This window comes from Dendronephthya gigantea, unplaced genomic scaffold (genome assembly GCF_004324835.1).
Source record: "Dendronephthya gigantea isolate DGI-Jeju-01 unplaced genomic scaffold, DenGig_1.0 000013F, whole genome shotgun sequence".
NCBI lineage: Eukaryota > Metazoa > Cnidaria > Anthozoa > Malacalcyonacea > Nephtheidae > Dendronephthya > Dendronephthya gigantea.
The window spans coordinates 2,965,554-2,976,638 of NW_021163023.1; the positions used below are offsets into that span (position 1 = coordinate 2,965,554).

Below are 11,085 nucleotides of genomic sequence, written 5' to 3' on the forward strand. Positions count from 1 at the left end.
ATTGACATTTCCATATATGTGAACATGCAAACCAGTTTCAGGGTGGAATTGTGGAAATGAGGGAAAGCATTGATACACAGGGTGCCAAAAAACTAGTGTACAAAGTCCTGTATTAACAAAATGAATAGGAATATAGAATGTTTTGAAAACATAATTTGACTATTATGCATTTAATGCTGGTAAAGACTTTTTCATCGTAAACCGTTGCTGGATTACCAAGAGTGGTTTACATCACAGCCAACAGGCTTTTAGAGATCTGTGAGGGACTAGGGCATAGAAAGTATCATAAAAATGTGCTTTATCATTTGCCTAAAAATATATTGCTGTGATAATAAAATCTATCTGGCTTTTTCAAACTGTTTTGTTAAGTATATATCAAGCTGTTTTTAAGGCTGAAAGAAAAGTCTGGTTAAATATTGTCTTCAGCTGGTGCCCATTAATTTATAGCAGTTCCCATCCAATTCCCCTTCTATTTTTAGCAACAATACCTACACGAAAATACGTCATATCGTGCGAGTGGAATAAATCTGCAAAAACGATTCCCTCCGTGAAAACTAATCTCACGTTCTCTGCCACAAAATCCTATTTAATTCCGGTATGAATTTGTGCATTTGAGAGTGAAAAACAAGAGTAGTTCTAAGTAATAGGTATTAATTTAACAATGGCTGTTCTATGCCCTCCATCTTCGTCGTTAAAAAACTGGCCAGAGTCGTTAAAAAAACTGGTTACATATTGTTTTTGGCTGGTGTCTTATTGACTATACAGTCAAGTGTAGTTAGCTCGAACTTATTGCTGGGAAACGATTGGACTTATCCTTCACATGTATGCAAAGAGGTCTTTCCATTCCCCATTCAAAATCCCATCGTCGGAAGTTTGTCTTTCGGTATAAATTTAAGAATGGGGTGTGTAAAACAAAAGATGGTTTAAACTGAGAACCCCAGAGTGGTTAATGTTGTCTCTCCTGGCGAATGAATGCTTGACCGGATTATAGATATAGTAGCACCACCTACAGCGAAAATTAACACAAGTCCTTGTCATGGAGTGTGAGTGATTGTCAGTTCGAGGAAGAATTTGTTTCCAGGCTGATAGTTATTTATGCTTTGAGGAAACTTTTTCAAGCGCAAAAAAAGCCTGCACAAAACAAACACCTTTGTTGTTCTGACTCTGCTTTTTCTTATTCTTATGAAAAGTTTCAGATTAAGGAAAATTCTTTAGTTTAGCGGATGACGACACATGCATGTTTGGTAGTTTAGATCATCGTCAGTATATATTCCATTTACAAGAAACACAAATGGTCACAAGTTGTTTAATTTTTGTGCTGCGTAAAAGATTTGGAACTGAGAAGAGAAATATGAAGTTTGTTGCAGTTTTTGTTTTCCTTTTCGCGTGTATCGCCATGAACAAAGGTGATAGTGAAGAAGGATCAGCTGCAGACTCAGGTAATTGGAATATACATCCTTATTTTAACCAAATTCATGCGAAATTTCTTTAAACCAAAAAAATCATTGTATTTGCCACAGACCCGTCTATTTACGGTATTTATATTACAATGCAATTTTATATAATTTCAACTGTTCTCCAAACAAGCTGAGTTTATCTCCCTCTTGCATAACTAATTCTTATTGATTTTCTTTAGGGACTTGCAATGCATTGAGTGGACATCTAAGTATGACTTTGTGCTTATCCATTTAGCTAATCTGCTTTGCCTTTGCCTGACTTCACTTTCTAATTTTTTCTTTTAATTTTTTCAAGGCGAATGCACAGGGCAATATTCTCTTCATTATTGCTACAATGGTGGGACATGTTGCACCATTCCAGGTCAGTCTAGCCTTGATGTGAAACATGTGTATCTGTACCACAGGATATACAGGACCTCGTTGTCAGTTTGTGTTTCCTAATTCCAAATCCAGAGACTGAAGATTCTGGCAAACACGAGTCAGTCTCAACAGCCTGATTGTCGATGGCTTTAAAAGAAATTTGTAGTATTATGATTCAAAACAATATTATGTGAAAGTAGAAACAGTTATTTATGTATATCTGAAGAAATAAAGATTAGTATTTCTTGCACCAAAACTATCGGCTATATTTTGTTACACGACTTTTGATTTTCAGTGAATCAGTGGGATTGTAATCTGACAAGTGCTAGAAAAATAGCAGAAGTTGAGAATAGCAGAAATTAGAGATCTTAGATTATTAAAATCGTCAGTTTCTTTGTCAGAGCCAGCTCAGCATTTATAAGTTGTACGACTTGTATCCACCCTATATCCACCCTGTATCCATCGAGTTCCCTACCAGTTCCTCACGTACCCCCACTGTGTTTACAAAATTACCCGGGCTTGTTAGCAGTTGGCGCCATTTTGATATTTACTATTTTTCTTCATAAATCTTGTAAATTTTCACCTGGTGCTTTGACGATCGTCATGTAACATCACTCAGCTACATTCCTGTGTGTGGAAAAACTACGAAATATGGATAAATTAAGTTGCATTCTTGTTATATGCAGGATGGGATCAGATGGAACAGCGCATCCATGGAATATTTTGTAAAATTTTTGCAAGGAAAGCCTATTAAATTTCGATATTATAGTAATTATACACATCTCTTAAACACCACCATTTTATACGGTAAGGATACATAGAGTCGTAGATCTCATAGCATTAACTACAGCTGTGATGATAAGTAATATTGTCTAGTTTGTACAGAACTTAGTTTGAAAAATGTAGACTATAATATGTACACGATATTTTTATTCCCTTTGTCAGCGAAATGGAGCGTATAGCACAGCTTACATATAGGTTAAGCAATATTTTTTCTTTCGTGTTAGATGGGGGATACAGGAGTTACACAAAGAGGAAGCATTATGAATTACTTTCAGAAAGAGAAATCAAATGACCCGTTGAAAACGGATAAAAAGATTGATGAAAATCCAATTATGGTGGAATTGAAGGAGGACTCTGTAGATTCAGGTAAATGAAGACAGTGGATATAGCAGGGTGAATACTTGAAATGTCAGAATCCATTCAAACATCTCTTCATAATCTTGCTATAAGCAATATTCTTTCATGTGCAAGTTCAATTGTATGGTGGTTATTTTAGGTGATGTAAGCCACCCCATAAGCATGGACAAAGGTGATCAAAAAGTGATGGAGTGTGTATCATCTTCTGATAACAAAGAACTAGACCACTGTGTCCGTGATCAGGGTGATTACCACAAAGATGGTAAGTGTAATGTCAGAGATGTTGAACTGGAATATGCTGGTGAAAAATGTCACAGTGAAAGGAAAGAAAAGTGGAACTTCAGCTGGAAACAAGGAAAAACAAGGAAAAAGGTAAAAACAAGTGCAATAGACACTTCTGATAGTGATCAGGATTTTGAAATGAACCCCAAGTCAAATGGAAGTAAGTCAAGTGAAACAGAAGTCAAAGACATTACCAAGTCAAAGACACAAGGAAAGAAACGAATAAATAGGACAAAGGCATCTGGACATTGTGTAAAACCTGTTATAGAAATATTGAACCCATCAGACCCAGAGGATGGGTTAAAATCTCTTAGTGATATCTCACAAAACACTGAGGCTGAAATCTTGTTCATTAATGAAACTAATGATAAAGGTTTTGAAAATGAATCCAAAAAGAAGAATTTGGACACAAGGGGTGAGATTGAAGATGTAGATATTGTGAAAATTAAGGACTCTTGTAAAAGTCTAAAAACTCCCAAAGATAGGTTGGAGAATTCTAAGAAGAATTACTTTGATGTTCTGATGCAAAGTTCTAAACAGAAAACTTTGGAGAAACGAAAAACAGAGAGTGATACTGATAATCACAATGGAGATCTCGACTGTAGTAGCTCTTGTAAAGAAGGTGACAGGGTGGATGATTCAGTAAAAAAAGGCGAGAAAAAGGGTAAAAAGAATAGAGCTTTGAGGAGAAAGAAGGACAGTATTGATGACAAAGATGTTGGTAGAAAAGTTGATGGAGAAAATGCTTTGCTTCAGCCAAAAAAACAGACTGGAAACCACAGCAAGGGATGCAAGAGGGACGAGTGTAGTGTGAATGAAACAGCTGTTAGGTCATCTACTAGAACTCGGAAGAAGTTTGTTCCTACTCCTGAAGTTATTGAGGATTTAAATCAGGAGGAAGCTATGGATATTCCAGTTGTAAATGAGATCTCAAGTAAACCTCTGACCAGGAAGAGAGCATTGACAGCTGCAAAGAAAGTGTTTGCTGTGGAAGCAACAGTGCTCATCAGTCCAGATAAACAAGTTCAGTTGGAAGAGAGGAAACAGGATTTACTGAAGGAACAAGTGGAAAAACCTGAACTTTTTCAGACAAGTCGACATGGAAACACTGAGTCAAGAATGGAAAAAAGTATTGATACATGTGATGAAGATAAAGATAGGAAGAAGGGAAGGAACAGTAAGTCTACAAAACCAAGGAGGGAAAGACGTTTAAGGTGAGAAGTGCAGAGATTTACTGGATTAAAAATTGAGTGACAGGACATATTTATAATATAGATCAACATTGTTGGTTAAAAGGGTGATAATGAATGCTGTTTTTTGTTTAGAAAATCATGTATCCTTGACAGTAGTGATGAGGAGGAACAAGCAACTGAATCAACAGTTGAAGCAAAACCATCTCCTGTTGAAACAGAAGATAAAAAACCTCGAAAAGGTATTATGACTGCGCTCACAAAAGAGTAGCTGTGTTGTGTTTAGGACAAGGTTGAAATAATCTCGCTGATTTCGTAGTTTCAGGTCCAATTGCTCCGATATTCCTCCCTGGTGCATGGCGTCGTGCAAAATCTAAACTAGAAGAAGCTGAAATATTAGAAGCAGATAAAGAAATCGTTGAAGTAAAAGAAGATCGCAGTCTACAACCAATTGCAAACGCCATCAATTCACCCGTCCATTGTAACTCGGATATTCCCATTGACGATTCCAGCGCAAGTCTGAATGCTTTCTTGAGCATGTTTAAGAAGCCAACGACAAAAGCCAGTCCTGTACCAGTACAGTTTGTTGAAGCTCCGTTCCCGAAGATCAGCCATGTTCAGCAGAAAGATGAAGCGAATGATATGAAATGGAATCTACCGATAGTTTGGAATCGATTTGTCAAGGAGGACTATTTTTTCTGGCCTGGTGAGTTTGAAGTCGTTTTAGCGTGATTGTGTAACTTTCTTTTAAAAAATGTGATATGTTTTAGATGGAAGTGGATCCGTTACTGAACGAACCATGTCTTTAAGCTTTTTAAAGACGGATATTTCTTGTTCAGAAAAGAAAACAAAGGTACTATACAGACTCTATGGCTTAAAATTGTTCTTTATGAAAAGTTTTGCGATTATTCTGCCATATTTGCCATTTTTGTAGAGCAACCCACTGAACGCGTTGCTTAAGCTGGACAAGAGTCAAAAGCAGGAGATTCTGTCCTATTTGAAGACGTTCTACGAAGGCATTCCAATAAAGAAACTCTTTAAACGCAGCCATCATCAGCTGCATATTTGCAAAAAGTTATTGATGGAGAATAAAAATCGATCAATTAAGATGAATGAGAATTTCAAGCCAGCTCTGACCTCTGGTAGCAAAGGTAGTCTACATGTTAGTTAGCTCGTTCGTAAAGAGGAAATTATAAGCGATTGTGTTTCGATAATTTAATACAGAACCACTGGTATCTTCCAACGTCACTTTACCGTCAACACATGTTCCTGGAAAGTCCGTGGCCTTCACCAAGATTTCGAAGAAGAACAGAGCAACAGCTCAGGGAAAGACTAAACCTGAAACGATAAAGAAAAAGGAAAGTCCATTGTTGCTGGCGTTTCAAAATCAAGAAAATGCTGTCAAGAATAAGAATGTTGACGTCGTCACGACCAGATCAAAAAAGGAAAAAGCGAAAACGACTTCCATTGTGGACTTGATGGGAAAGCAGACGAAACAAGTCGAAGATATTCCCACAAAAAAACAAAGGTAGTGTGATCACTTGTGTGGAGTTCAATCTCTGCTGTTTGTCGTCTGTCATAACCTGTTTTTCGATAGTTATTTGTTTCATAAGACAACTAGGTTTTTCTAGAAAAGACTCCATAATGAGAGATGTTCTGTCAAACTGCAGAACCATCCGGCATTTGGGGACACTTAGGGACACTATTCGTTAGCTCAACCTTCGTCACCTTTGATCCCTTCTTTAACCCATCATTTTTGCACATTTAGTGGCAAACTGAAGAAAGGGAAAAAGTCGAGTGGAGTGAGCAACAAGATAGAGAATTACGTTGATAAGAAACGATCGCGGGAGGGTGAGGAACAGGATGGTAAACCCAGTGGAAAGAAAGCAAAACTGGTCAATAATGCACCGGAGTTTAAGAAACCAAGAAAAGGTTAGTTACAATGAAATAAAGAAGGAACTGTTCTAGAAAGGTGCCCGTGTTAGCAAGGTGTTCTGATGTCCTTATTAAAGAGGTGTCCTTTCTCAAAAGACGTTTTCTTTTTAAGGTCAAAAACGGAAAGCAAGAAGCATGGAAAGCAAGGAAAATGGCAACACCGTGGAAACACAGGGTAGTAACTCGGATCCTCTGGGAAAATCTCCAAAATGTCGAAAGATTTCAAGTGATGATGACTTCATCAAACCCTCCACACGTAGTTCTCGGCCCAAAGTGGATACGAATAATGATGCGACAGACGATTGTGGGACTGGGAAGCAGTCTTTGCGAAAATCACGAAGATTACAAGAAAAGAAAGATGATTTGGTAGGATTTTCATTATTGACGAAGCTCATGTTTATACATAGAAATATATATAATTGTGTGGTATTTTGCAGGCGGACACCAGGATTGCTCTTGTAGAAACAGATGATAAGAGGGCAGAGAACGCTGTTATTGAAGTGCTTGAAGTGAAAGAAGATTGTTCCAAACAAGATGGCAAAGTTCAGGCACACGAGAACGATATAAAAGGTATAATTTGCAATTAAATCGTTTGGTCTTAAATAAGGGAGTGCATTTAAAGTCTGTTTCAAATCCAAGTATCCAATCACCCCGTTTCATGTCCAGTTCGGACACGAGCCCAGAATACACAAAAACTTTATAATCGTCCACTTTTAATACGATAAGGCCAGGCCATCGAAGATGTCTACATCTGTTTTAAATCTCTTTCTAGTTGTTGAGGGTGAGCCATCGAAGGTAGTCGAGGCAACCACGGAGCCAACATCGGAGGTAGTCGAGGCAACCACGAAGCCAAAATCGGAGGTAGTCGAGGCAACCACGAAGCCAAAATCGGAGGTAGTCGAGGCAACCACGAAACCAACATCGGAGGTAGTCGAGGCAACCACGAAGCCAACATCGGAGGTAGTCGAGGCAACCACGAAGCCAACATCAGAGGTAGTCGAGGCAACAACCAAGAATATGAACGAGGACTCTGACGTTAGCTCTTCTGCGGTTTTATGGAGCGAGTGTTTCAAACCGAGGAACTCAACAGAAATCCTGGGAAACACCAACGCTGGTGGAAAATTAAGGAATTGGCTGTTTGAGTGGAAGACGTTGAGAGAGAAGAGATTGGAAGCTTTGAAGCGACACAAAGAAAAGAAACACCAAAAGTAAAATAACAAAATACTACATTGAAAAAATGCCTCGTCTCAACAAGATAGACCTCAACTTCTTCCACAACGAAGAAGGAATTGAATTGAAGAATTTATGCCGTCGTTGAATCTATACGTTAACTTGCTATTTTTTTAACAGGCTCGCTGCTAAGAAAGGTAAAAAGGAAACATCAAGTTGGTGGCAGGACGATGATGATGATTCAGATTTTTATTCAAGTGATGACAACGAGGATGAGAACTTCGATGATGAAGATATTTTATGCAATACGATGTTATTGTCTGGTCCTGTTGGCTCTGGGAAAACATCTTCTATTTATGCTTGTGCTGAAGAGCTTGGATTCAAGGTTCTGATTTCAAACGTCACTGGCAAATCAAGCATTTCTACCCAAAACTTATAGTTCTTGATTTGTCGGAGAAAGCAATTATTTCATAGCAATTCCTAATAGCTCTCAAAGCCTGGTTCTGACCTAATTCGCCAACTTTTCTTATCTTGTTTCGTTGCAGGTTATCGAGGTAAACTCGTCCACGAAGCGAGGTGGTAAATATATTTTATCAGAATTACTGGAAGCCACACAGTCCCACCAGGTTTCCACGAAGCGTGGTATGCAAACTGAACTATTTCCTCGGGCTGCTCCGTACGAAGAGAAGAAGAAAGAGCAGATGAAGGGAAATAAAAAGAAGAAAGGACAGTCAAAGAAGAAGGAGCAGCTTTCTGATGAAACTCAACTTCAAGGACCGATGTCCTTGATTTTACTTGATGAAGTAAGTTGGTATTTTACGTCGCTGCTTGTGTTGCAGTGTTTACAAAGTTCTCGTTGTTGGGATCCATTTGAGATTCAGGACTGCATCCAGACAAAAAAAATTCACGAGATTCCTCACATTGTGCTGCCGGACATCAGCAACCATATTGCTTGTGTTTATTTTTCTCTGTTTTAGGTCGATATCTTGTTCGAAGAAGACAAAGGATTCTGGGTGTCTGTGAATACTCTTCGACAGAATTCCAAGCGGCCTATTGTCATGACTGCATCAGGTGCGTGTGAAGTGTCTATGATTGTAATTTCGAAGCGATAGGATTATCACCATAAAGACGCATGAATTTACATATAGGCATGAACAACAAGTAAAATAATAGTGATGAAGCAATTGTATTTCAGTGTTGTTTTCTCTGATTTAGATCTTACTGCAATAGACATTGATGGCGAGTATGAACATATAATACTGAAATCACCTTCACTCAAACTTTATGCTGCGTATTTCCAAACCGTTTGTTTAACAAAGGATGTATTTGTCAATCCGTCTGACGTACGAGCACTTTCCTGGCTGAATCACGCAGATATTCGTCGTTTGTTGTTGAACTTGCAGTTCTGGATCGACTCTGCTGCTGGTGCTTGTGATAAACGTGGAATAACAATTAGGAATGACATTGGAACTAGTGCTGGAATTCTGAGTAAAAATGACGTGGAATATGGTCAAGCAAACACCACTCAACTTAATGCTGGAAATGCTATCGAAATGGACTCGACAGTGAGGACACAAGAAGAGTGTGATGGCAAAGTTCTATCTGTTAATGCAAATGTTGATAATGATACAGCCAGTTCTTGTAGTCCAATTGAAGTCGAAAGTAGATTAGATAAGAAAGGTTCCATTCAGAATTCCAATGATGAAATGCTGGCATTGGACAAGATGGAGAAATTGCAATCATTGTCTAAAAAGAAGATTGATAGCACAAAAAAATTTGATGTGATCAATGACAACAAGGATTGTGAACGGGGAGAAAACGACGAACTAGGGAAAATGAAGAAACATGACACAATTTCATCACAGAAGGCACCGATAGAGATGCATAATCTATGTTTAGAGAGTATGTTAGGAATTCGAAATATTGACAACAACGTTGGAAATGTTTTTGAGACATTGAAGTCTGATTTGAAAACTAAGGTAAGACACTTGGAAATGCAGATTGTCATGAAGTGAGTCTTGCTCACTGAATTCTGTGCAAAGTAGAAAAAACTATGCAAGTTTGAATTAAATAATCCTATTGTTTTTAGGTTTCTTTTCGACAAAAATGTTTGGTGACTTCCCATTGTCAGAGTATGAACATGGATATATTGTATTGTAATCTTGAAACAATACTGCCTTGTGTATTCTCTTCTATAAACAAGGCTCGTGACAATCCTTTGAATCCAAAACCTGGTGATGACAACGGTCACTCTTTTGATACGGAAAATGGCGCAGAATCCCCAAAGGATGAAAACGACGTCGTGAATGATGGAATTGAAGATGATGCAAGTCATGCAACGGTCTCAGATGAAGGTAGTTTGACGCTCTCGTTTCGTTTTTTTTTCATCATGCATGTATATATCAGTAAACTAGAAAAATATCTAGACATAACTGCTGAACTGTTTAGATATACTTTCCAAGAAACTTGATGGGATTTCGTTGACATGTCTCGGAAATTTCTATGAAGTTATGTCATTCATGGATGCAGAACTTTACCGGTATGAACCAGGAACATCTGAAGAAATATTTGGTGCATGGTCAGCTAGGATATCACCTGGGCTCAGTGATTCTGCTGGGAAGCACACCGCCAGTCAAACACCTTGGAAAACAACGAATCTTCAGAATGAGCTTCGAGGAGCATTAGAGGTGGCAAGTCTGGAACACTCACGTCGAAAGTTTCATAATCTTTGCAGCCGTAATGGAGAGCAGATGATGAGATATGCCAATAAGTTAATGTCCCAGCCTTGTACTACGCTATCGTGTTCAAGTGATATCAAAAACATCGATTCAAGAATCTCGCCGAATTGTTGCGATGAAATGGTAGCAGATTCAACAAATGCTTTCAGTGATCTTGATGGTGAAAGATGTCTGCAAGTGACGACCCTGTCAGAAAACCTTGTCAGGTATGGAGGTGGTTTTCGTGTTTTTTGTGAACAGTCTACCATAGATTGTGTGCAGATTAGTTATGTCATATGCAGCTGGAGGGAGTGGAAAGAACAGAGAAGAGAGGATGGAAGGAAAGAGAGGGGAAGGAAAGGGGGAGGAGAATATTTAAAGGAGGAAGATAGAAAGAATGGAACAGATTTTAAAATGATTTTGAACTTTTCTTTAGTAAAACAAGAAAACAAGAACAAGATTTTTCTTCTGTTTCATCGTATTTGCCCGAAATGAACTGTCTCAATAGAAGAGTCATTGTCATGGATTACAGACCAGCGCTGCACAACATCTGTAAAGACGAATCTCTGAGGAAAGCCGCGCGCATCAAGCGAAGGTTTGTTGCTATTGTTGTCAGTTATTGCAAGATTTCCCAGTAGAACATTTTCTTAGATTACTTCTCCATTCAAACGAGCATTTTTCTAGCTTTAAGTAGCCGTTTTCAGGTATTATTAAATCCATTTCTATTTCAATTCTAGATTCTATCACTACTTTGATTCAATAGGACTTCATATCCCTTCGTCTGTAATTCAATCCCTGACAGAGGATAGTTATTTTAGTTAATCAAAACTACTA

At 38.2% G+C, this 11,085-nt stretch overlaps 2 protein-coding genes across 2 annotated transcripts; both read left to right on the plus strand.

The window, feature by feature from the left end:
- The first annotated feature begins 304 nt into the window (after positions 1-304).
- LOC114519464 (biorientation of chromosomes in cell division protein 1-like 1) lies at positions 305-5,363 on the plus strand. Its single transcript, XM_028539604.1, has 7 exons — positions 305-1,666; positions 1,753-2,624; positions 2,825-2,966; positions 3,097-4,453; positions 4,565-4,671; positions 4,749-5,135; positions 5,200-5,363. The coding sequence occupies exons 3-7, from the start codon at positions 2,825-2,827 to the stop codon at positions 5,361-5,363; spliced, it is 2,157 nt and encodes a 718-aa protein (XP_028395405.1). The 5' UTR covers positions 305-1,666; positions 1,753-2,624.
- Positions 5,364-5,367: 4 nt separating this feature from the next.
- Positions 5,368-11,074, plus strand: LOC114519297 (ATPase family AAA domain-containing protein 5-like). Its single transcript, XM_028539411.1, has 14 exons — positions 5,368-5,580; positions 5,654-5,957; positions 6,198-6,361; positions 6,477-6,730; positions 6,802-6,934; positions 7,137-7,572; positions 7,715-7,919; positions 8,080-8,337; positions 8,512-8,605; positions 8,750-9,513; positions 9,624-9,888; positions 9,983-10,478; positions 10,688-10,846; positions 10,989-11,074. Exons 1-14 carry the CDS (start codon positions 5,511-5,513, stop codon positions 11,071-11,073), a joined length of 3,687 nt encoding a protein of 1,228 aa, XP_028395212.1. The 5' UTR covers positions 5,368-5,510; the 3' UTR covers position 11,074.
- The last annotated feature ends 11 nt before the right edge of the window (positions 11,075-11,085 follow it).

Bases quoted from the DNA above. Each gene is read 5' to 3' on its own strand.
- LOC114519464 (XM_028539604.1), top strand. From the start codon at position 2,825: ATGGGGGATACAGGAGTTACACAAAGAGGAAGCATTATGAATTACTTT. The intron at 4,672-4,748 runs GTATTATGACTG...CTGATTTCGTAG, and splicing joins AGATAAAAAACCTCGAAAAG to TTTCAGGTCCAATTGCTCCG. The intron at 5,136-5,199 runs GTGAGTTTGAAG...GATATGTTTTAG, and splicing joins GGACTATTTTTTCTGGCCTG to ATGGAAGTGGATCCGTTACT.
- LOC114519297 (XM_028539411.1), top strand. From the start codon at position 5,511: ATGGAGAATAAAAATCGATCAATTAAGATGAATGAGAATTTCAAGCCA. The intron at 5,958-6,197 runs GTAGTGTGATCA...TTGCACATTTAG, and splicing joins ATTCCCACAAAAAAACAAAG to TGGCAAACTGAAGAAAGGGA. The intron at 6,362-6,476 runs GTTAGTTACAAT...TTTCTTTTTAAG, and splicing joins GTTTAAGAAACCAAGAAAAG to GTCAAAAACGGAAAGCAAGA.